This window comes from Paralichthys olivaceus, chromosome 13 (assembly GCF_024713975.1).
Source record: "Paralichthys olivaceus isolate ysfri-2021 chromosome 13, ASM2471397v2, whole genome shotgun sequence".
Taxonomy (NCBI): Eukaryota; Metazoa; Chordata; class Actinopteri; order Pleuronectiformes; family Paralichthyidae; genus Paralichthys; species Paralichthys olivaceus.
The window spans coordinates 11,309,531-11,336,048 of record NC_091105.1 but is presented as its reverse complement, the minus strand read 5'-3'; the positions used below and the strand labels follow the sequence as shown (position 1 = coordinate 11,336,048).

The following is a 26,518-nucleotide window of genomic DNA, read 5'->3' as shown; positions in this document are numbered from 1 at the left end:
TTGGGCACGGGGAACAGCGACAAACAAAGCTTCCCATGTAGCAACAATGATGAATACATAAATTAGCGGCACTGTCTATGTTGATTTTCCTATTCCCCCAGTGGTGCGCTGTTTTTAATGAAGACAGATGAGATAGCGGAACCCCCACTGTATGTGTATCCACCTCCTGAAGCCGACGTGCCCATCTTGTAGTGTAATAGGATAAAGCTGTGACAAAGGTAGGTATTATCTGACAATATGAGTTTGTCTTGTCACCTCTGTTCCCCAGGTAGGCACGCTGCTCACGACGGGGAGGAGAGGTACATGCTCATTACAATTCTATTGCGAGAAGGGACAAGGTCTCACAAGACAAACATTTAATGTGCATAACGCAATACAAAACAAGACTCCGTCAAATAGTTCAGATAACGCAATTAGATAAAAGATCTTTATTATCATCACTCTTTTGTATAAACCATATTAAAACATAAACAAAGACAGGGTATGAAGTACAGTGAGTCCATGTTGGTGTATGGTGCTCATGAAAAAGTCTTTTAAAAGTTGTGTTTACTCTCTATTTTCTGGAAAATTTATATTTACATGAACCTTGAGGCTCAATGGAGTTAGTAAAGATCCACTGAGCAAATTAAACTTTCTTCTGAATTACATAACAATACTTCTACATATCTTTGGTTCACTCATTCAGGATCTAATATTTCCAGGATCAGTCTGATGAAGGCAAATAGGCTAAAATACCCCGCCCCCCAATGATCCTGACCAAATGTTTCTGTTAAGGTGTACAATTAAAAATACTAAATCTTGACCCCAGATAGATTCAGATTCAGATCTTAAGGCAACTTAAAACAACTCGAGCTTCTTCTCTCCAGTATCAGATCAGAATTCCCCCCGGGGACCCTGCTGGAGGTTTTGTCTGTTTTAGCCCACCAGCTACAAACCTGATGTACTTAACATCACTGTTGACCATTTTCCACAGCAAACTGTGGGATTTAAGATTGCGTAGTGCATCTTCTACCCTCCAGGCAGCTTCTGATTTTCATTTATTTTAGTATAATATGAAAATGCCCCTTAATGGATTTCAGCATGTTTTTTTCTCTTTTTTTGTTTTTGGTTTGAGGTCTGTTATCATCACATGGTATGTACTACTTTTTCTGCAGGTTGATATTTATACTTGAAAGGATAAAAATGGGGACTAAAAAAATCCATGCTGTGCTATGGAAAATGGCGCTGATGTTAAGAGTGTTGCAGCAGATAGACACATTAGAATTGTTTAAGATCTAGGATTAAGAAAAACCTGAACGTTTAAAGCTATCAACAGCATGAGCCCATTGGCAAAGTGCAATATTCACCGCAGCCGAAGAAGATATTAGAAATATATAATACTAAGTGTTAAAATTTTCTTTTCAGGGAATGTTCAGAAACTATAAACTAAAAATGTTAAAATCCTGCATTAATCTTAAAATGTTGCATTTTACAAATACTTGGAAAATGATTCCCAGAAAATATATATTAGATTTTTTGTACGCAGGGGAACATGACGTGATTGATGTGGGCAAATAGCACTTCACAGATTTACACCTTTAAAATCTATATACAAAGTGTGGGTTGCTGTGGTTTATGCTTGTCTGTGTGTGTATGTATGTGTGTGTGAAAAAGGGGGTTGGCAACCAAATAAAGTGCTCTGAGTCACTGCAGTGAGTGGCTGGGTCCATGCAACAGTTTCCTGATACTGCTGTTGAATGAAAACATCTTGGAGAGCGTTGAAGTCCTGAATCAGACTCAAATGTCCCCTCTCCATTATTTTTGGCACTCTGACTTTGTTCCCTGCTCTGCATCCCTCCCTCTTCCTCACAGCGTTGTCAAATTCCTGTCTCGTCTTTGATCCACTGCCTCAGCTTGGTGACGCGTGAGTACACGCCGGGCTTGTTTCGACGAGCACAGCCCTCACCCCAGCTCACGATGCCGGCCTGGAACCACTTCCCACTCTCCTCGAAGCACACCAGGGGGCCGCCGGAGTCTCCCTGGTGAGCACATTCAGGGGAGACTGGTTATTAGATTGGGTTTGGAAGTGAGAGCACAATAATTATTTGGGTGTGAGAACCCATCTATCTCAGCCCTTTGGTTCAGTCTTTGTTCTCTGAGATTTAGTTTTACTGGTCTCACCTGGCATGCGTCAACTCCTCCTGACAAGAATCCGCTGCAGAGCATCCTGGAGGTGACTTGGCCCTCCGTGACCACGTTACACACCGTGTCGTTGATGATTTTCACCGACGCCTTCTGCAGCAGCTGTGACTTTTGACCTGCAAGAGCACCACAATGGGGTCATTGCTCTGCCATGTGACCCCCCGTGTTTTTCTCTAACATCAAAAGGTGTTAATGGGCTGGATTACTGCAAGCAAATGAAGGTTTAAGAGGCTTTGCAGGAGAGCCGACGTCGTCTTGATATATGGATATGGATATCGGCTTAATAGAAAAGAGCAGATTACGATGAGATGAGATATGAGAGAACTGGGAGGCAGGGTTGAGCGGAAGAGAAGTATGTGATGACAAGAGAGATAAAGAAGTGGTAGAGACATTAAAGGAGAAGAAAAAGACAGGATGGGATGACAAATAAAGAGAACAAGAGAGTGGCAGACAGGAAAAGAAGATGAAGAACAGAGATGAAGAGCTCATTGTGAAAAAGAAAAGGGGGATGAGTGGGACGTCTTAATTTTGATGCCAAATGGATTCGCTAAAAAGAGAAACCCAATTGTAGAGTGGGTGAACCTTGATTCAGCAAAAAAAGTTAAAATATTCACATAATAATGATAATAATAAGTCACAGAGAAAAACAACAAAATAAACTAGAGCAGCTCTAAGCAGAACCATCAATTCATGCATAATACCTCCTTCTCGGAGTGCGCCCCAGCCTGTGACCCAGCAGGACATGCCTGCCGGGAAGACGTGGGAGGAAGACGGTAGGCAGATGGGTTGGAGGGTGTTGGTGAACTGCAGCGGCTCGCTGAGCTCCAGCAGTGCAATGTCGTAGTCATAGGTCATGGTGTTGTAATCTGGGTGGGAGATGATCTTCTTCAGCGGGCGGCGCTGTACGCCATCCTGCTTGTACTGGTCTTGCATGCCGCTGTAGGTCTGCCAGTTGGAGGCCACATGGTTCCTGGGGTAGGGTGCAGAATGTCACAGGGCAGAGGTCATGTTTTCTTTACATGCATGAGGCGGCACGGGTGGATGCAGTATGTGTAGAGTCAAAAATACAATCCAACATAACATGGTATTTTTAAGGATACATGATTTGTTCACTGTTTAGACTCAAACACGATCAAAACCTCTCAACTAAAGCTGAACGTCATGAGCCTCACGACAGTTGCATGATGTTGTAAACAATATACATGCAGTGACACAGTGCATGTAAAGTTATATCCTAATTAGAAAGAAAACCTTTGTAGTGGCTTCCATATGTAATCTGGTAAATGCCCAGATACTAATTCTGAAAAAATTAAAGTTCCCCTGGTTTGTATAACAAACATCAGCACCAGCTGTGAATGTGTGAAAATGGACATGTTTCCCTGCTCAGTCACTACAGAAGTGGCTCAGGTCGTATAGCATGGTTAGTGCTCCACCTACAGGACACTATCTTGAATGCAGCTGCATGGTTTCATGGTTGAGTGGTATTTTCAGCCCACTCATCTAAAAAATGTTAATTAATTTGATGAATAATAAAAAATACTGGAAATAATTCAAGTTTATAGCTTTGAAGGGAATCTGTTTCCTTCCTGATGTTTATGTGTGGATGTTTCTGCTGTGACTCACGCTGGATCGCCAGTGACAAAGCAGTGGGACGCTGAAAGGAGCCATCTGTCTGAGATGATGGAGGCGCCACACACGTGTCCGTAGGTCAGGAAGTGAAGGCTGACCTGCCAGGGCCACTCCCCCAGCTCAGCGTTCTGCCCTCCGACGATCCGGTTCAGCTTATAAGGCCTGGTGCCACAATCTGACATGTAACAGAGAATATAGAGAGAGAGGATGTGGCGCTGAATGTGGGAGTGAAAAAGTTCTAGGTGAGACTGGCTTGACTGATCAGAGACGAAAATCAGAAAATGAGATTGAGTTGACTTGAAGTCATCATATAGCATATTAGCTGATCAAAAAAAGGAAAAGATACAGAAATACCCTGAGGCTTCAATGGGAGGAAAAAAACAAAAACTTCAGCGATGACAAGAGCAGCTTTCAAAGAAAAATAAAATAAATAAAGCAGTCAAGGCCTGGGGCTTTTTTCTAATAGACAGCCCAGTGCGCAGCAGCACCCGGCTCCACTATAATCTGGTTTGAATGACACTTAAGAGATAAGATCCACTTTCAGACGTTTTAAAAAATTCAGAAAGCTGAGAACTACGAGTGGGAAATAACTTTTTCTTACCACACTGGTCCTCGTCGGAGTTGTCAGAGCAGTCTTTGACGCGGTCGCATTCAGCATTCACCTTATTGACACATTCACTGTTCCTGCACTTGAAGCTGAAGTCAGAGCAGATACCCGGGGCTACAAGTGAAGCAGAGACAGGTCCCCAAAATCAAAACACTGTGTATTTCAGTCCAAGTTTAACCAGTAAAATACTGAGCAATTAGCGAGGCTTCACAGAGATGCTTCAACGCTCCATGGCTACTGACTGAGGAGCAGATGGCATTGATTGGTCGTATTGATCTTAGTTCAGGGTCTAATATTCATCTTTATTCACAGAAGTGAAAATCAAAGAGGGAATGCAAGATTGCCCTTTGTGCACGTGTGCATGAAAATGTGTGTGAAATTGTGAGAGGTGAGTGAGGTTGTGGTTATGTGCCTCCAATAACCACTGCAGTTTCAGTCTTGTTTCCAGACTCATGAGGTCACAGTGACATTTGACAACTGGAATCTTTACATCTTTGAGTCCACGTTACAACTGGTCAAAATCTAAAGAAATTCCATGAGATGTCATGTTCAAGAGGCCAAAAACTTGTTTTGTGTGGCCACCGTAAATCTAATCAGTTAACCTGTGAGTCTAAGTGAACATTTATACCATATTTAAATGTATTCTGTCAAGAGGTTCATAAGATAAAATGGGATTTGCATGCTCAAGTGACCTTTGAGCTTCAACCACCAAAATTGAATCAGTTCGTCTTTCAGCCCAAGCGATTGTTTGAACCACATTTCAAGGAATTGGCTTTGTGTGTTCCTGAGATATTGTGTTCACAAGAGCACAGTATCTGCTCCCCTGGCTGTTGCTGAAGCATAAAAATACCATATCTAAAACTCTGATCATCCACTGGGCTGTGGACGGGTGTTATTATTTAATGGTTAGTGTAACATGCTTATAAATGACCATGGAGGAAATTTTCAAATGCGTGGCTGGCGAAGACGATGACCCGGCTACTTACAGGCTTTACAGGAGGCCTCGTCGCTTCCATCAACACAGTCCTTCTTACTGTCGCACACGACATCCTGGGGCAGACACTCCCCGTCCCCACAGCGCCACTCGTTCTCCTCACAACCTGGAGGTGAAAACACAGTAATGAGGAAATTATGATAAGATAAAGATGAAAACTTGAACAAGGCGACAAGGCAATAAGCTTCAGAGCGACATTAGTGGTGCAGCCATGGTGGACATTCACATCTGTCTCCATTCTTCTTACGTGTATTACACATGATTAAGAGCCTGGACAGATGCTGGGCAAATTGGGCAAGGCTTCAAACAAACTCCATTACTGATAGAATAATGAGTGCACACGGACCAGCAGTCAGTGACCAGAGCATTAGTACTGATGTTTCTTTAATGTTAGCACAATTAGCATAGCATTAGATGGGCTTTGTATCCCCTGAAGAGCACTTTAAAGAGAGAAGGGAATACTCACTGCAGCCTTTCTCATCGCTCCAGTCTCCGCAGTCGTTGACACGGTCGCACACCCAGAGCTTGGGTTTGCACAAAGAGTTGCCACAAGCAAACTGGTCTTTTTCACAACCTGACGGGACAGAAAAATCATGTTTTTTATCGTGCATAAGAGGAAGATGTAAATACGAAACACAAATCAGTGATAAAAATATAATTACAGAAAGATAATGGCTGGAAAGAAGTTGTTTAACAGTTATGGGTGAAACTGTTTATTTGTATTCTGAGAGTTGGATGAGAAGTTTGGGAACGCTCTCATGTCTGCATATTAAATATGAAGCTACAGACAAAAAACCAAACATTTTTCAGGGGCTGCATGTGTGGGGCTGTTCACAGAGAAGCCGTTTTCAGACAAGTACTGAACTCCGGACATTTTGATCTGGAGGAGCTGTATGTGAGAACACATACGTCAGTTGCTTCCAACATTTCCAACATTTCCTGACAGCCCCCTTGCAAAATAGTTGGAAAATGTCAGGCTAAGCCCACGTGAGAAAACAGCAGGTTAATGTCTGGAGAATTCACAGCGAGTGAGTATACGCATTGATGACGTTTCTAACACGTGGCAGACATAAAAGTGAAGAATGCTTAAAGAATACAAAGAGGATAAAAAAAAATGATAGATAAAAAAGCTTTTGGCTATAAGGGCCGACGCTGGTTTGATGTGGTTTGACCCTTACAACATAAGACTCCAGGATATTTTACCACTTAGATTTTGCTACATTTGGACGATCAGGAAAATCATTTCCCCCCGTTTCTACTCTACTAAGGTAAATGGATGCTTATCAGAACCTAATGTTTAACCAGCAGATGTGAGATTGACATCGATCTTTTCATCCAACTCTCAGTAAGAAAACAAAAGTATTTCCCAAATTGTCCCAAACTTCTCCTTTATGGAACTGAGAAGAAGATATAGTAAAGAGAATAAAAAATGGTGAGGAAAGAAGGAAAGGTGTGGTTAGGTCAACTTACGGCACTTCTGCTCGTCGCTCAAATCACCACAGTCATTCCAGCCATCGCACTTCAGCTCTTTACGGATGCACATGCCAGTATTACAAGTAAACTTGTCGGGACAAGCTGCTCACAAAACAGAGAAAAGAGGGAGAGAGCAAAGAGGATGGTGACAAATTGAGCGAGGGGGAGCGACAGTGTATTTTCACAACATCCGTCATGTGGCCAATGCTTGTCCCTGTTCATCAGAGCAATTATAAATCTATTTCAGTCAAACTGGGAGACAACATAAAGAGCGGAGGGTATTGAAAGTGGAGTGCTGGTGACTGACAGTGGAAAATAAAATGGACCCAATAAACAAGCTCTCTGGTGATTAGTCTAGCTCTTGAGTTTCACCGCAGCAGTTTCTAAGCCCACTAACAGCTCCATTCCACTGTCAATCAGCCGTCGTCTCGTAGCCTCTCAGACGGTACAGTCACTCCCCTTGTGCTGCTCCATAATGGCAGGCTATGAGTGTCACTGTCACGTCACAACATTTCACCCACCAAGTGTTGAGTCAACGTGGGCGCCAGACAAGACTTTAACTCACGGTTTGCGGGATCATATGCGCTGTACTCGGCGCTGAAGCCTTTATCGGTGTAGGACTCGTCGGAGTGGAAGTGGACTTCCATGATGTTACTGGAACTGGTCAGAGCCAAGTAGGATGTTTCTCCACAGTACCTGTGGCACAAGACCAATGTTTACTTGTCACTTAAGGAATTCTATTGGGAAAAGGCAACATCACTACAAACATGGATGTCCCTAAGTAGAATGCAGACCTCTGCCAAGGCCCAACAGTCCAGATTAAGTATAGAATCACAGTTAAAATCATTAGATCCATGATATTATGTGGATCTGCACCAAAGTGCACACTCTTGTAAGTATCAGTCCTAATGGGCCTGATTGTTTTTATCAATGCATGAACTATTATCATGAAAATGCTGAAAAACCCAAATACAGACAAAAACACAACCTCCTTGGCAAAGGTAAACATTCTAATGGGGCAAGAGATATGAACAGTCAGAGGAGATGGAAACAAACCAACAGTTTAGTTTAACAGATTTTATTTGAACGTAAAAATCCTTCATCTCTGTTTTCTCTTCCTGATTAGTCTGAGCAACCAGGAGGTTTGTTAAAGATCTGCACGGCTGCTCATGTTTCAGTTGAACTGAAAACAATGTTTTTATTTACTGGTGAGTGGAACGATGCCAGAACTTCATATGAGGAGCCAGGGACGTAAAACTGAAATTTTCGAATGAAACACACTCATAGAGGCATGTAAAACATTTATTAATTTACAGACTTCAGTCTTACTTCGTGCCCATAATCTCCACATAGTCTTTGTGACACACACGGTTGTCCACCCCGGGCTCCTTCATGCGGAAAATGTTGAACTTCACCCGCACCTGGTTCCCATCAGGGACCTACAGCACACAGGAAGAGGTGATTGGTTCATAACAACCTTGTTTACCATGCATGCATGTCACTCCCCCCACCTACACACAAAGACATGTATCTGCAGTCAATCTGAAGGAACTGCATACAAGCAACACACACACACACATACACAGGCAACGAGCACACGAATGCACCTGTGCACATGCTCACACACTCACACACAGTGCTTCAGGCACACCAGCAAACAAAACCAACACAAAATGCCGCAGCTCAGCCAGAGCTGCAGCAGCAGCATCACCCTGACAGATGAAGATAGAAGAGGTACTGAACAGCTTGGCTTCTATAGTGCTGCCTCAGCATTCCTCTCGTGGCAAGCTAAGGATGATGGAGGAGGGGGTTATGGGTAGGGGAGGGGGCCAGGCGGAGGAGGAGCAGTGTCGCAAACCTTGATGGTCCACTTGCAGTCGACGGCAGGAGGATAGAAACTGGGGTGAAGTGGGGAGGTGAAGACTCCTGCTTTTTCAGAGAGGACACCACCGCAGGTTTTCACTGGGGATAACATGTCAGATATTCTCTTATGACACATTGTAATTTACATCGTAGAATTATACAAATCAAATAATAGCAATATAAATAATGTAATTATAAACAAGGTGAACTTTGGCACATATAATAGAGAATACAGATTACACATGGATGACTCATTACCTGTAGACATGGGGATGGCTCTGTATTCTGCCTCAAAGCCAGGCCTCTGGACGTCCGAGTCGGTGATCAAGCTAATCAGCATAATGTTGCCGGATGACACCACCTCCAGTGGGTTGGAGGGAGGCCTCTGACCACACTTCCTGAGAGTAAAAGGATGATCAGTGCACACATCAGGTCCCATTACAGAATTAGTAGGGGGAAAAAAGGTGTGTGCAATAATCGTGTAGCACAGGCTGAACGTCTGAGGCATTTAGTAAATGGAGTTTTACAGTTTCTGAGGATGTGCCACGCTTTGGAAAATCAAATACAGATGTGATTCTTTTTGGTCAGAAGCACTAAAACATCAACGCAGCAAACAAGTTTAAAATGCTGGAAAAATAATTTGGAAAAAAAGAAATCAATAGATAAGCAGAGAGAGGCAGAGAAAGAGATAAATAAGGCGAGATGTGCCAACGCTAAATAGAAATTGCTTAGGCAGAGTTTCAAAGTCAAACATTATAGGAACATTACAGAGAAGTTTCAGCACTGCTGGCGGCAGAGCCATGGAGCTGTGAATGACACTGCAAGAACAGCAATACATCTACCTCCAGTACAATAATGTCATTATACAGTATTATATTATGGCTCTCATAAACCCCATGTCACCTTGGATAAAGCTGATCGCTCAATAGCATTATAAAAATGTTATGCATCACTTGGTAACGCATATTTGTTTGGCAATGGTTCCCGAGTTTGAAAATGCCTGCAGCTACAACTGATGTTGCATTCAAGAGCCCGCAGTCTCCGAATTTCACCACTCCCCCGAACACAAAGTAAAATTACACACAGTGGTGTAGCGAGACTCAGGTTTGCACCCATCGCAGATTTGAAAGGAGAGGTCTCTTTGAGCCAACTCAATCTCACTGAGGTCTCAAAAAGTTAACAATAAAACGGGACACGTAGCACAAAAGGCTTCAGAGCCAAGAAGGGAAAAAAACGGTTGTAATCACAAATGCTGTGAAAGGAATGAAGTGGAACATGTTTTCCACCCACATCAAAACAGCTTTTGCTCCTAAATCCCTCTGCAACATTTCAGTCAAATACAAAGTGATTCCTGCTGCTTGTCCTCTGGGAATCATGTCGAGCTATATCCCCCCTCTCTCTGATCTTCAAGGCGTAATAAATGAGACAAATGTTGGTTGAGCCCTATCAAACAAACCCTGCAACCGAGGTTCAAGGCAAAGACAGAATGTGATTTGTGTCACAATTTGAAGACGACTGAATTTACTGGTTTTCTCTCAAATGAAATGCCTCTCAGGTGGAGGCATTAGTGCAAAGAATACTGCACACTGTGAGCAAATTATATGACAACTGATCCACCCATGAAGGATTTAACCTTTAAAGAGCACCAGTATGACTTCTTACCGACATGTTTCCCAAACCCTCCCTCCAGGCATTTGCAGCCCTATGACTTACTCCGTGATGGCCTGAGAATCGTCGGGACTCAGAGAGTCATAGATGGAGACAAAGTCGTCCGAGCAGTCATCCTCGATGTGGAAAAAAGGGAAAGCGATGGATATGGCTTGGTTCTCTGACGTTCGGATTTGCCACTGACACCTTGATTTGGGGGGGTAGCCCTTGGGGTACCCTGGAGACGAGAACTTCTTACCCTTTTCTTCAGCCTCCAGGCGAAAGAAACACTCCGCTGGAAACAGCCACACAGGTTACACATTTTGTCAACAGGTAAATGGAAGAAGGAGGATTAAAATCTGATCATCTTCCTCTTCACTGTTGACATCACATCATAAATAACAGCCAAGCAGAGTGCAGTTATTACTTCCACATAGAGTTTTACTACACACATTACAAATTATGTATGCTGCAAAAACATTTCTCTTAATTTTTAAAGCACAACAGAAGTAGCATTAAAATGAACGTTATAATTAGGCCCTACTTACCATTACACTGTCCTGACTTTTTATCGTCTTTTAAATCTTAAACACACATTCTTATAGATTTGCTTACTCCTAGTTCAGATCCTATCGTCTATTTGGATTATTTTATAATGTTTTATTTCATCTTGTTTTTACTCTTCTCATCTGTACATTTTTTTTATCTCTATCTCCATGCACTATTGCTGTGTGATCCTTAAATTGCTTTTAATTGTTTCCTATTGTTTGCCTTTAACATTTTGGTAACACTTTATATTAGGGAACACATATCAACCATTAACTAGTTGCTTATGAGCATGGATATTAGAGGCATATTGGCTCTTTATTAGTCATTACAAAGCACTTATTAATGCCTTATTCTTAATGTCCTTATTCTGCAACTACTCCATTGATTAACAGTTTTCCCTCAATAACCTCCTAATTACTGCTTATTGATGGTAAGTAAGGAAGTTGTTGAAAATTAATTACAATCAAGTGCTTGGATGTGTTCACTTTGTGTGTTCCCTAATATAAAGTGTTACCAACTTTTTATTTTTAAATTGTAAAGCACTTTGTAACTGTTTTGAAAGATGCAATACAAATAAAGTGTATGATGATTATTAATAATAATAATAATAATAAATATGACCTAAAAGTATTTAAAACATTTTAAAGGCCTAAAGTTTAGATCATTAAATTTTAGGCTTTTTAAGATGCTGCAGAAACTTGTTTATGCAACAAAAGGATCTAAAGACAGATGTTAAAACAGTACACCTCCTGTGGTGACATAATGTAATACAGTCTAATTCTGCCAAGGTTATAAATCAGCAGACAGTGACAAAGAAAAGTACAGCACATAGTGACTGACTCGGCCAGCCTGATACAGGGTTCTCAATCTACGACTCGCACGGCACATGTACAGTACAGGCCAGCCATTCGTTACACACTGGCAGGAGGGTGAACGTCTAGCCAGCTGGAAAATTACAGCTACGAGTGATTGAAATGGGACGCACTGTACTCACTGGCACTGGGTTTCCTGGCCATGCGAGGATCTGTGACTGGAGACGGAGAGAGAGGGAAGGAGAGAGAGAGAGAAACAGGAGGTAAAGGTAAGAATGGGTCACTAAAGTCGGGAGGCTGATAGAATTTGATGCATGAGCCTAAAATATTTGGGTTGCACATTTTCTGTTCCATTTCCCGTCGGTTAAGAGAACCGGCAATGGCGTGTAGCTCTTTCTGCTCCATCTCACCTTACCCTACAGCAGCAAGCCATACATCTCTGTCTAACTATCTGGGACAGCAACATCAAATCATACCCACAGAAATCATTTTAAAAGAGGACCAAAAACCACTGAGTCACAGGGGCCGGTGCTTGGATGTTGGCCAGGAAATGGACAAATGCAACGTGAATGCTGAGAAGACAGAAGGAAGAAAAATGGCTGTCTCGAGCCAGGCCAGGGCCCAGCTAATATCATTAGAGGATCCAAACAGCATAAAATGTGCAATCTCAGATGCAGCACAAGCCGAGAGGTCTGGCTTATCTATTATCATCTTATCAGCACAAATCAGAGCAAGCTCCTAAAATACAAATGGAAAGCTTACGGAATACCAATGCTGATAGGAGATGACAATGACCTTATTCAAATCTGTATTCACTGCGCTTTATCTTCTATCTTTGTTAAATGTCACATTCTGGAGCCAGCTGTAGTAAACACCGAGTTGTCCCCCATCTCTGTGCCCCTTGAGGTGACCCCCACCTCCCCCGGCCTGTGTGGTACAAACCCGAGGTGGTGACTTCACGGATCTTTATGTTGCCCATGGTGCGCTGCATGTTCAGGCTGCTCTCCAGTGCGTCCAACACCCGCTCCTCTGAGAACTCAGGCACAATCTCCAGGTCATCGGGTGGGATATCAAACTGGGACCAGTAGTAGGCTATCACACCCTCACTGGTGCAAGAGAAAGGAGGGAAAGAAAGAAAACTTATCAAGATTTAAAATAGGGTAAGATTAGTGGAACATGGGTGATGTTTCAATTTTCTGCAAAATCAACAAAAAAAGCCAATTCCAGCTGTACCTGCCTCCTCTGTCCACGTCCTGCGTACTGCACGGTTTGAACTGTTATAATTCACTGCCACTGTTAGTGCAGCTCTTCATAATTCACTACACACAAGTCATGAGTGAACAGACCACATCAAACCTTAATTCAGGACGTGCTGCAAAATGCAGCGGACATCAAACTAAGAACCCTCACAGATCAGTGCAACAAAGCTTTTCCTTCATACAAGATTCAGTGTGACGTCCTCAGAAGCATTACTGACTGTTGAGCAGCATAAAAAAATTAGATGGAGCTCGAGATCTCAACGGTACCTGAACGCAGTGACCATCGATTTAGTGTAGTGTTCTCCCAGCAATGGATCTGTCTTGTAGGTTTCCCCCAGCTGTGGAGAGAAAAAAAATGTGTTTTACTCCACTGTACAAGGTTTCTGCTTGTCTGCCTAAAGACAAAGTACAAATGAGCATGTTAACATAAAAAACTGCCTCCACGCAAAGCACACAACAGTGGGATTCTCAATTAACTGTCTTGCCTTCAGCTGCAAGGATACAGACGGTTGGTGGGTGTGAATGCAGGTCCATAGCATTCCTTACCATATATACTATGCATCTACAGTACAGTGTTAAGAAAAAAAATCTCTTTCATTTGTAAGGTTTGTGATAAAAGTGAAATGGAAGGAGAGGAGGTGTTTACAAACAGAGCGATTAGTTAACATGAAATAAAAAATATCATGTCCAGTTTAAAATTTTACATTTTGGTCATTCCATGTCAAATCATTTCACTTTTGTTTCAGTGTCACAGATCTTAATGAAATACACATTTTTAACATTTCACTGAAACACACTAGTGAAAACGTCACTAGGATTATTTTACATTCAATTTCTGCAAATAGATCCTTTTCATCTAAATCTTACACACTGGACCTTTAAGGGGGACATGGCCTAATGAATGTGGTTCAGGAGGTACATCCACTAACTAGAGGGTTGGCGGTTCGATCCCTGTCTCCCCCATTCCACGGGCCGAAGTGTCCTTGGGATAAGATACTGAACGCCAAATTGCCCCCAGTGTGATTGATGTGTGATAAAGAAAGTACTGCACAACTGTACTGTAAAGCACTTTAAATGGTCATCGAGACTAGAAAAGTGCTATAAAAATACAGACCATTTACAGTAAATTATGGTTCTATAGTTTTCTCATATGACCAGCGTGTGACTGTGCGATGGCTGAATTAAAAAAATTATCCACTTCTAAATTTAACAACATGAAAAGCAGAGCAGATTAGATTTAAATTTCCCTAGACAGGTGGTGCTATTGAGTGTTAGAGTGAAGTTGTGGGATAACTGGTTAAACATGCTCAGTGTTGTTTACTCGAGGCCAAACCCCCACAAGTCATACCTGCCGTGTAAACAGCATCTGACATCAGCAGCGATCTGAAAGTCCTCTTTGTTTTATGCAAGAACAAATGTAGAACATCATAAAGCTCTTCCCCAGTCGTCTCATCATCTAAAATTCACCCCCCACCCTTCCACTCTAACTCTCAGCCGACACTCTCACTTCAGTGGCTTTTCACTGAGGAAGTGAGCGCTTGATGGGTTTTCAGCTAGGTTTTTTTTTCCTTTTTGTTATCAACATGCTCCTAAGTGGTGCTACAAACATCTCCACTGTCTACAATAATAGGAGATGCTGTTGAGGGAATTACTGAGGGAATGTACAGCCTTTTGTTTCCACCCACACAACTGTGCTTTCAGCAGTCTCAGTGCACTGCGAGGGGTATATTTAAAAAGCATTTCCACATCGTCAAACAAAACCCACAGCTAATCCTTCACTGGGTGTAATACTCTGCTCAGAATAGTTAACAATAAACAATATAGATGATCGGGGGCAAAAAGGGAGATGGAAAATAAGAAAGTCTTTTTTCGAGTGTCAAACTCACAACTGCCTCCAGCTTCTGCGCCAAATCTTTGAATTCCTTGCTGTTTGTGTCCTCCAGATCCTGAGCATAGGGTACACCAGTCAGCTTCATGTGCCCACTGAAGAGCTGCGTTGACATGCTCCGCTTCCTGCTGAGGGTGGCTTCTGAATCCTCATCCTTAACTTATAGGGGGAGAGAGGCAGATGAGAGTTGAGTGTTTGATCAACAAAATGTTATAAGATGGCTGCCTCTGATGAAAGAGGAGACTTTGGGGCCTTGAAGCACTTTTTTTAAAAGTTGCATAGCGTGGTCTGATATCGAGAAGACAGTTTTGGCTCTCTTAGCAATTAAAACCGCCAGTTGAATCAAGACGCTGTTTATCAAGACTTCAGAGGCCTTTTCATCAGACCCTGTGTGTGTAAACGACAGGGAAGCTGCGCCCGTGGACTCTGTGACATTCGTCTCCTTTCCATTATTAAAGGAGAAAGGCAGAGCTGTCAAAAAGGCGAACACTAATGGGAAATTACAAAGTCCAAACAAGCCACTTTTAAACTCATATCAAAGAGCTGTGCCTTCACAGCCAGTGGAAATGATCCACTTTACAGAGGCTGCTGTTAGTGATGTAAACACTCTGAGCTCCTCATTTAATTCTATTTACAATAACCTTGTTTAATACTCAAAAATATCCAGAGGACGCCAAACATCTCATGGTTTTTATGATTTTTTAAAAATATATCCAAATATATAAAAGAACAGTTCCTCAAAGTCTCTAATGTGGATGATATAATAAAGGGAAGTTTCTTTTTATACTCACAGACAAACAGCCAAATGAGGAATGCTGCAACAGCTGCAAGGACGAGAACTGCCAAAAGAACCCCGACAATGATGCCAGTTTTCCGCTTTGACGACTTCTTCTCTTTGCTGGTCAAGAAGTCGATCCGCTCATGGTTACCATTCTGACCCTGATCGAGAAAACAGAGTCAACAAACATACAGTGATTATGTTCAGTGTGGAAAGACATTACACTGTAAAGTACAATGAGAGCTGTATCCCAACAGAGTGTAGTGGACATTAATGTGAATAACGAAACTTTCTTTCATAACAAAAAACCTGAATCTCCAAATTATGCATCATGGATTTGACCATTGGTCACAGTTTTTGACAGAACAAATTACAATTCATCCCGATTCAATGAAGATAAATAACACAGGCTCTTTAGCTGGAAACCTCCATTAGCCCAAGCGATTTATTGGTTGGCTGATAATAATTTAACTGTTAAATAAATAAACTGATATAAATGGATCTGCGTTTATATTTTACCTTTATTTGACAAAATAAAAAGTGCGGATAAATGTGTATTTATGTTTATTTCCTTTATTCAGGTTCTATATATCTGGCATTATTTTGTGTTTTCATATTCAGTTATTTATAATAAAGCTTATGTATAAATGTAAAATATCTATTTCTTTGTCATTAGGGTTTATTAACAACCTCTCATTTTTGAAAATGAATAAATATTGGCAGATATATTTATATCAGAATGTTTAACTTCCTAATATCGCTATTAAAAATATCCATATCAGTCAGGCTATATACTTACATACTAGTAGGTCACATCATATCACTAGGAACAGAGGACAAAACACTGGAAACACCCTAATTCTACAACTGAAACAACAAATCAAACCTAGACTTTTATATAGTTTTTGTTTTTTTTACAGTGAAACATGTTTGACCAGTTTGTACAAAAAGCTGATTTGTTAAACGATGTAAAACAAGATCACATGTAAACGGCAGTTCCACTTCTTGGTATTTAAGTGATTGTTTAAGTTTTTAACTGCTGACCTATGACATGTATTTTAAAGAAATTGATGTGAAACGCCCCACACTGTTTTCCAAGAGCAACATGCTCAAACAGGCAGCGTGTATACGTTTGCAAAAGTGGTCAAACCAGTTCAGTAAATGTGACAGAGCTCCCACACTCATACCCCATGTACACACATATCCACACACACTTTTCTAGTCTTACATGCATACTGAATATTCATAACTAAGGGCACACCTTGTTGAGAATACGGGCGCGGTGCTTTGAGCTGCGTGCGTCTTCTTTCTGTCGATACTGTAAGCGTGTGTGTTGTTGAGCTCATTCAAGTGGGTGGACGGAGAGAAAAGGTTTGGGTCCGCTTCAGCAATCAACACACAATGAATTCAGCGAGTGTAGCCCATGAGTGAAGAAGCCCAAGTGCCATTAGGGATGAAGAATCACTTTGGTATTAAATCAATTTGTCAGATGTGCTGCCCCTTAAGATGGGGGCTCAATTACACAAGTCTAGATGATAACTCATGGCAATTAAGGCCTATTCTTACCCAAGCCAGGCTTCCACACATGCTTTCTAATTGGAATCTTGAACAGCAATCATGGGCCAGAATGAGGCGAATCATTAGAGACGGGGTCAGCAAGTGCTCCAGGGTCTCTCTCTATCAGTCAGCCTGATCACAGCTTAATAAAACCATTACATGCTCTTCATCATATCCCATTCTTCACCCCTACAAAGAAACACCACCCATTTTGAAACTCTGTGGAGCTTTTTTAAAACATCAGCGCAGTGTGCTAATCCATATTAAACAGGAAGTAGGATCTGTATCTCTGTCTCTCAACACAGAATCGTGAGGAAACGCCACAAAACGCTGCGAACTGTTGAAAAACTTTATGTTTTACAAGAAAAGAATCTGAGCTGTGTAACAGGCCTTGAGTTTGGTGAGGTAAAACTTGCAGGTGAACACAAAGCGCGAGGGAAAAGTCGACAGAGAGATTTTCTAAGTAGAATAACCAGTCTGGAGAAGACGCTGCCACCGCTGTGAGGTGTGGTTTAGACAAGGAAGAAAAAAAAACAGCTCACAGCTCAGCCTCCAGCAGGATTTGCTACTTCCACACAAGTCCTTATTAAAAACGATTTATCACATTCATCCAAAACTCTAGTTAGAATAAAGCCGAGATTGAATGTATTAAGTATAACTTTGAAATACTCAAAATTGATTATTTCTGATAGTATTGATTTTTTTTAAATTTATGTGATGACCACATTTACTAACCCAACAAACAAAAACAGTCATCAGAGTAGGAGAAGTCATTTTCAACATTTAAATACGTTACTTCTGTCAGGTTTAACATACAACACTCAACTTAGCGGCCACTAGGGGCCTCTCAATCAAATTGATAATAAAAGACCTAGTTGGATGACTTCGTGAAGCAGCGTGGGATCATGGGAGATGTCTTCACCACTGTTCGCAAATCTTGTTCATGGATGAAAAAATGTATTAGAGTTGTCTTCATGTTACGCAGCAAACAGCAATGAATAAATCCATTACGAATGACCAATACAAAGGGTGGAACTGACGAACTGGCTAACGTGTTCTCTTCCCTTGTCATACATGGTTTGCCCCAGAAGTTAAAGCAAAGACGGATAAAGCCACAGGTAAAGTGGATATGACTCAGTTAAGAGGCGACAAAAATGAAACATCCCGTTGTATCGAATGAAATTGTGGGTTTTGAACATTGTTGGAAACCTTGCGTATAATAAAGTCCACAAATCAACAACAACTCTAGTAGTTTGTCGACATTTTAATGAAGAATTTTTGCATATTATAACTTTAATACATCAATAACGGGGATATTTTTCAGTTTGTCTTTTTTGAAACTTAAATATATATGTTATTGATTATCCTGCTGAATTTTAAAAATATATAAATATTAAATACAAAAACTTAACAGTCTTGATTTTCCATTAATTCAGAGAGCACACTGAAGCAGACTATTTTTCCGCCACCGATCCATTCAGGTCTGCCAAGCTGACCTCAAGTTTCCACGCTCAATAAATCAAACATCAATATATAATGCTACAGAGCACAGTGTTGGGAAAAACATCTTTAAAAAAAAAAAAGCCCTAAACAACATTAGTCTTGTGCAGTTGATCCACATGAAAAGTAAGGGAAGGCATAGAAAATGGGAAATAATAAAGAAATAGTGAGATTGACTGATTAAAAAATTATATTTTGTCCAAAATATAAACAGTTTGTGTTAATAGATGGTAATATGGCCGATACTTTAGAGAAAGATACACTGACACTGGCTGGTGACTCATTTCTCTCTATCTGTATGAGTTCAGTTTGAGTCTGGTGATGTGTGGAGGCTGGAGGCTGCCAACTGCCTCCTACTGCAGAAGATTTACCAGACTTCTTTTTCTTTTACAGTCGCACACCTTCTAATTTTAGCTTCTCCTCTCTAATTTCTTCAACCGCACCTCATCTCTCATGTGAATCGAAAGCAGCTGCCGACAATCACAGTTTACATGGTATCTGTAGTAAAACATTTAGACATGTCAGGTGAGAAAATAACAATAACACTAATAATAATAATAATATTAATAACAATCTTTATTTATGTAGCACCTTGTAAAACACAATAATAAGGTGCTTTATACATTAGAAATGAAAAATGTACAAAAATAGGAAATTCCTTGAGGAACAGTTGCAGAAATAAAAAATGTTGTCACACTATTATGTCTTCTCAACTATGTGTTCATCTAGGTGCAGCCTGACAGTCTGCTGATTATTCTGCACCATGTTTGTCATTACCATTGTAAAATAATACAAGATGCAGAAAGAAATACAGCCCTAACATTTATAAAACATGTAGAGCGACTTCTCCAACGCACTTATGGGTCCAACGTCTATTTCTTTTTTCTTGAGGAAGTATCTCAACACACCTTGTACATTTTCTACAAGTTGGCTCTGGGCTACAGCTTGAAAGACTGCTCCACCCTTTCACAATTCTTCCTCCTCGTCAAAAACCTGGCACCTACATTACCAACCATAAAACTCGACCACTGACAGTTCAGTCAAAGTTTGTCAGAGGTCGAGGTGTGTTTTTCTAGCTGTGGCAAATTTAGCCCCTGAAGCCCTAAAGCAGAGATGAGGAGCTGGCTTCAGACGTCTGGTAACCTCACGTCTTTCTAACTCCACTCCCCACCCCCCCGAGATTTTATTTCTTATAATTTATGAATTTCTCTTCGAGTCTTTAGTCGTTCATGAGGTAGATTTGGATTTGGGCAATGAAGATTCTGTTAGGTGACATGGCATAAGATCTTATAAAAATGTTAATATTCTAAATCTGTCTATACTGATATTATCCCAATAAATGTCACATTATTATTTTAAGGCTTATTTTTGCTCCTGAGTGAAGGTTGTAGTTTTAAACTTTTCTTGTTCTTGTAGGATGCAGGATATTTTACAAATATGTGGTAGATCAGCCGTGTTTCACTGTGCTTGCACAATTCATAAGCTTTACATCTATATAGAAACTTTTGTATATTGCTATTGATGAAAATTATATCGGAATAACTATGTTAGTTATGTTACTGTTTTATTGTTGCCTCAAACTAATATTGGCTTCATCGAGAGCCGCATAAGATTTCATACAATTTTTTTCACGTGTTGGCAGTACTTCTCATGACATACAGTATGAACAAGCCTCGACGTGTAAAATTGGTGGACTTCTTTCAAAAGTTCCCATGCCTTCTCCGCACTCACCAACACTGATGTATCCAAACAATCCAGCCCGCAGAACAAATGGCCCGATCAAATGCGACAGCCAATCAATGCTGGCTTTATTTATTTATCCTTTATTTAACCAGGATGGTACAATATCTCTTCTGCCGGCGAGTCCTGGTCAAAACAGGCAGCAATTGAAATAATAATTTAGGCTTCAGCGGTCTTACATTTCCTTTCAGTAAACAAAGGCTGACACACACATCTCTGCCCTGGCAGTACCCCCGAGCAGACGTTAGCAGTTAGCCTTTTATAGGCCATACTGCAGCATCAGCCAGGAAGCTGTGTCAGGAAGCCTCAGCCTCAAGACATAAGCCATGATACGACCACCTGGCAGAAAGTTGTCAACTAATAACCCTCGGTGCATTTTTCCATACCGAAGAACTGAAGAAGACTAAAGGATGAGTAAATCTGTTGCTTCTGATACAATGAGGCAAACTCCATCGACTATTATAATTTTACAGAAGATGGTCACATGCAGGTGCAGCTAAAAGGCAAACACAGCCCATGTTAAAGATTAAACTTGCCCTCTTCCAGCTTTGTTAGCATTTTTGAATGCATCATTCAGTGGAGTCAATAAGAGATGTGACATCAGTGCTGCGTTCACTTGACTTCTGTTGCTCAGTTTCAACACGACTACCCTTGAAATGTAGAAAAACAGCGCGGCCTTGCCTGAAGAAGCGTTCGGTGATTTCACCAAACCAACAGAGAACAGACAAACAGCATTAATCACAGTGCTTCCATTTGATCCACTTTCTAAGATCGGCCTCATTGTCTGTGTGTAATCAAATATCAGAAATAAATGTTAATTTATCAACACTTTCACTTAACAAGTATCTCAGCTTTCAGAAAAAGGACGATCAGAAATGTTATTCCAACTTTGTGTTTGTATTAGATTTTTTTTTAAATGCACATTATTTTGAAACTGGCTCAATAAAGAGTTTTGGGTGGTTTATCCATGTAAATTAAAAAATTGTGTTTACATATAAAATCCATCCTTATCCTTTTCCACATAGATAAAAATACTATGTTTATTCATGCTCAGTCATTCACATACATATTTGCCACAATTAATTTCTTAAACAAAAGACAGAACTGAATAATTATTTTAATTCACGTTGATATTCAGCTCATCCTTTCTTTTGGAAATCTCACACACTTCTCTCTAAAGATTAAGCGACATCATTTTGAGAAAGAAAAAAGCTGCACGTGGTTTTGCTTAGTTTTTTACCCCCGCTGCATCTTAACAAAAACAATGTCAAGCTAGAACAAGTTTGGCAGATCAAGAGTAAATACCTCGCAGTGTGAGCATCCTGTTATCTCACATGGCACTTGGAGGTATTCTGACAATGTGCCACTGATTCTTATAAGTTCTTGTTAAAGTCTCTCCATAGTCAGGGAGAAAAGGGGTTTTCTCAGCTGTAACCTCCTTATTTTTTGCTCATGTTCTTAGCAGTATACAGCATACAGAGGAACTGCAGTTTGTGTTTCCACAGTTTTCATAAAGCTGTCAGACAAAGGTTGTAGTGAGCAGGTAAGTGTGAGCAGAACTGATCAGACCTCGTAACCATTAATGAATCCCTTAAAAAGAAAAGTAAATCTATGGTCGTGGGTCGCTATTTTTTGTCCATGTCCTTGCACTGGAATTTCATAAGACGGAATTATGTAGTAATAAGAACTATAAGGGTTTTTACACAATATTTTCATGTACCAGGAGAATATCACATAAAAGACAGGGGGAACATTTTCTTCAATAAAATACAAGCCTGCTTAAATCTTACATTCCAAGGGCCAAACCTGTTCTAAACTCAAACAAATCTGTTTTAAAACCAGATGACACTGTTTTATAATCGGACAAACCTGTTCTAAAATCCGAAACATCTTATCAGCTCAATTCAACCACAGAAATCAGACAAAACTGTTCTGCAATACTAAGTCAACATGTTTCACCAAGAAGTGCACCTTTACCTGTTGTGATACAACCGCAGCCAGTGGATATTAAAGCATCAACTCGCTGAATGTTGCTGGCAACTGTGCTACTGATGCCTCACAGTGGAAATAAATAGTTACACACAATGATTCTTAAAAAATCCAGGTGTGGTTCAAGGAACCGTTTGAATGTCAGTCAGAAAACAAATACTACACACTTCCTGTGTCGAGAAATTATATATTTTTTTATGCTTTGGTTTTTACCACAGTAAATGACATAGAACCAGCTTTAATCAGAAACTAATTACTTTCATAAATTCAGCAGAAACATAAAAGAAAACTAGCAGTTTAAATACATTAATACTGACACAGTACGCCTGACTGAGGCTTTGTAAGTCTCTAGCTCTCTTTGTAATGGGGAACAGCACAGATTGACTCTTCTTAATATCATAATGCTGAGTGGTGGATTGCAGAAATGGTTCATCCAGCTTTGATATGTTTCTCTATATATGAAGCTTCAAAGAATTATCTTTTAAAAGGTAAACGTCAAGTCAGAAAATGCTGTGGCACCTACGACTTCACTCAACTGCTTGGTGAAGGACATAGATGAAGCATTACTTCAGTGTGATAAAAGATTCTGCAGAATCCTTTATTTAATCAACCACATTTCAAACAATTACTTAATATTTAATTTAGTTATATTGTATAATTTATCACAGCATCTTCCTTTTTCTTTCTATCGGAAGGCAAAGAGGATGTGAATAAACAATCATTCCCTTTTCAAAACGCACATGTTGACTTCAGATTCAAAACCTCTTTTGCCTCAGTGTGACAGAAGCTCTGGCCTAAAGAAAAACACCACAAGAGGACTGGTTTTTGAAGTGGCACGGGTTTAATTATTCACTCATAAGTCTATGATGGAGCGGAAGACTCTAGTGTTTAGTGCTGAACCTGGAGGCCACAAACAAACTGCTGTTTAAATGAAGTTAACTTAAGCGAGCGCTGTCACAGGCTCAAGGTATGAGGAGCAAGTGTTTGACATACCAGTCACTTCATTGAGGCTACACACAAACACACACAGACTTATATCCTAGTGAGGACACTTGTTGACATAATACAGTATTTTCCCAAGCCCTTTAGCCTAACCTAACCTTAAACATACAAACTTAATCCCAAACCCTAATCCAAACCCTAATTCTAACCCTAATCTTTACCCTCAAAGAGCCCATTGAAAAAGTGATGACCTGTCAAAATGTCCTCACTCTGTTGGGTCTTTGCTTCCTAAAGTACAGGAATGTCCCCAGTCTTAACCAGCACCAACTTAAGTATTACCCTAACCTTAACCAGCACCTTAAGGTTTGGTCCCCATAAGGTCAGTGTTCATATACTGGGAAAGGTCCCAAAGAAGTATACATCTATATATCTATAGATACACACACACACACACACACACACACACACACACACACACACACACACACACACACACACACACACACACACAGGTGAATATACGTGACAGGCGCAGACTCCGCAGAGTGAAACTTACGTCGTATTCGTATCTGGCGGAGTTCATGTTCCAGAATGAGAGCAGGTGGAGTCCAACAGGATCCAACACTACTCGTCGTGTGTTTCCTCTGTGGAGGGTAACGAGGTGCAGCGTTCAGAGCAGAAAGTGACTCTGTTGTGTTCGTCTGGTCCGAGCACACAGTCACTTCCTGGGTTGTCGAGCACCGAGAGCAGAAACACCTGAGGAGCTTCCTCACACACCTATGAGACTAACCACGCCCACTGCCGCCTCCACTGACCTCAGATCACCTGAACACCACCAGTACCTGTTTATCTTTATTATGAGCCGGTGACAAACAGCAAATAAATACAAAATATACAGAATCACTTTTAAATAAGTGTTTTTATTGTACAGAAAATACCCAGTGCATTAGGACTATGTGATAAAACAATATAAATAATAATCACAATATGAGTTTCATCGATAGCAATACAATGAAAGTCCAACATATCAATATGTCTATAATTCGTATTAACCTCAGATTTATAAAAGGTTTTGCTGTTTATTAAGTGTTTGTCATTCTCTGCTTATAAAGAGTTTAAGACAACCTTCACCAAGGAGTAACATTCTTTGAATAATAACAGGACATTTATTGTGATAGTTATAAATATCAGCTGATATACATTTTTTTAATCTATGTATTATATTCGGTAGTATTGTAGAGCCTATAGTAAGATTTTGGATTCTACATGGCAATGGAAAACAGTGTTTCTTAATGCTTCTTGATGCCTTTGCAGTATATGAGGCTGACAGTGTTTGATTCAGACACTGATTGATTGATTTGTGTCTATTTATGATTCATTGTACTATTATATTGATTGCTCAGTGTCTGGAGGGTTTATGTGTGCAGTTAATACAGATTGCAGTTATTCGACTTTTGCATTAGACTTCAGGATAAACATGTGTCCATGAGCTGTTTGAGTCATGACTTGTTCTTGTCTCATTATTTCTCTGGGATAATGATAATAATTATATTATTAAAATATATAATGATATTATTATTGTTACTACAATTAATATATAATATTAAAATATTAAATTGTAAAAATATTAATACATATTATGGCTGTTGTTACTAATACTACTAATAATAATAATATCAAAGTAATATCATATATACAAGGTCTGCATGCAATAATTCTTCTAAGTAATTGGGAGTTTGCTCATTTCTTGTCTTTTAATGGGTTAATGTCTCCATGTACAAAGTTAATCGTAAAATGATTATAGTTTGGGGAGGAGCCCAGGCTGAAGTTTTATGTTGCAGAGAGAGGTGCGTAGTGTCCACATGAAAATCTATTCGGGTGCAGAACAAAAAATACAATCTGCACATTGTACGATTCGCCCTTTAAACAAATATAAATTACAAAAACTGTAAAAATGTATTGCAGGCATGGGCCATGTGTGGAACTCATGCAATGCAGAAAAATATAATATTTCTTTATGTTCCCCTGATCAAAACAATACTTTGTGCAGTCAGTGAATGTGTGAATCAGAAACATTGTGAGTGTTCTATTCTCTGGACCTGCTGCAGGATTTCTGTCCTGATACAACCATGCAGTAGAAACCAAAAGAATGACTGACTCACCATCATCAACAACAACGTGGACTCTTGTTTTGGATTCTCATTCTCTGACGCACAGAATCAGCTGGTGAGCCACCACCCCCCAAACACCACCAGATGTCGCTCCACACTAAGACACCACCATGAGAAAATAAAAAAGCGTGTGTGATGAATACCCGCAGAAACAGGGCTTGGTTCTGTCAAGCTTCATCCACACACAATCCCAGCTGGCGAGAGCGAGCAGGACGCAGACGCAGGAGATAAACGCAGGGAAGAGGCCGCGGAGCGCACCGTCCACCACTGCAGCTGATGTAACAATCAGACCGCGTATGTTGGAGTCAGTTGTTCCATAAGAACAAGTTCGTCATAAAAAGAGACAAAAGAAGGAGAGAAAATGGGACATACCGCATTACCTGTGCTGATGGCTGTATTGTCCTATGCCGTGTGGGAGAACGTCGAGGTAAGAGCCAAACAAGCTGAATCATATGTAACGATCTTTATTTCTGTGTCTTTCTCTGTTTGTCAATGTGGCTTTTGGGTGAAATCCTGCACATACATACACACACTCACTGATATATATTTTTAATCATGTCGACATTATACATGCCACGCATACAGCTGCTCTCCTACCTCCATATTGCTGACACGCACCCTCATCCAGGCTCCAGCCCTGGGCCTGTATATCTGACGTGACGCACGGTGTTAAAAGACCCTTTTTGCTCCGTGGAGGGATGAAGATCAAATCCTGTCTCACTTCATCCCATCTGGCCTTGCCAGAGGAGGACGCCTGCAGCTTTACATCCGTCCTTTTAGTGGAGTGATGCAGCTCTTGAGCAGGATGGAGTCATGCATATTCAATGTTCTGTGCCACATTTGGTTTTCATGAAAGAACACTGAAGGGTTTGAAACATGCAAGGAGAAAAAGAAGCCCCATTAAATCTTACAGTGAGACCCTGGTGTCTCATATTATTC

The 26,518-nt window shown here is 40.6% G+C and overlaps 2 protein-coding genes across 3 annotated transcripts in view; one reads left to right on the top strand and one right to left on the bottom strand.

The window, feature by feature from the left end:
- Positions 1 to 399: 399 nt before the first annotated feature.
- Positions 400 to 24,166, bottom strand: st14 (ST14 transmembrane serine protease matriptase). Its single transcript, XM_069537312.1, has 19 exons — positions 23,965 to 24,166; positions 15,694 to 15,841; positions 14,901 to 15,061; positions 13,282 to 13,352; positions 12,698 to 12,861; positions 11,938 to 11,973; positions 10,461 to 10,689; positions 9,006 to 9,145; positions 8,743 to 8,846; positions 8,214 to 8,323; positions 7,450 to 7,580; positions 6,882 to 6,986; positions 5,878 to 5,985; positions 5,404 to 5,517; positions 4,412 to 4,531; positions 3,805 to 3,985; positions 2,883 to 3,151; positions 2,161 to 2,297; positions 400 to 2,018 (listed from the first exon to the last, which is right to left on the bottom strand). The coding sequence occupies exons 1-19, from the start codon at positions 23,989 to 23,991 to the stop codon at positions 1,857 to 1,859; spliced, it is 2,517 nt and encodes an 838-aa protein (XP_069393413.1). The 5' UTR covers positions 23,992 to 24,166; the 3' UTR covers positions 400 to 1,856.
- A 1,595-nt stretch (positions 24,167 to 25,761) lies between these two features.
- The window catches only part of aplp1 (amyloid beta (A4) precursor-like protein 1), a 31,725-nt gene continuing 30,968 nt past the window's right edge, over positions 25,762 to 26,518 (top strand). For both annotated transcript variants that reach the window (XM_020092711.2, XM_020092710.2), the window contains exon 1: positions 25,762 to 26,006. In XM_020092711.2, coding sequence (XP_019948270.1) covers positions 25,941 to 26,006 — 66 coding nt within the window. In that variant the 5' untranslated portion in view covers positions 25,762 to 25,940. The remainder of the gene's footprint in view (positions 26,007 to 26,518) is intronic.

Excerpts from the sequence above, each read along its gene's own strand:
- st14 (XM_069537312.1), bottom strand. The coding sequence starts at position 23,991 with ATGAACTCCGCCAGATACGAATACGAC. Across the intron at positions 15,842-23,964 it reads CCGCCAGATACGAATACGAC|GGTCAGAATGGTAACCATGA; the intron begins GTAAGTTTCACT and ends TTTCTCGATCAG. Across the intron at positions 8,324-8,742 it reads ACTGCAAGTGGACCATCAAG|GTCCCTGATGGGAACCAGGT; the intron begins GTTTGCGACACT and ends TGTGTGCTGTAG.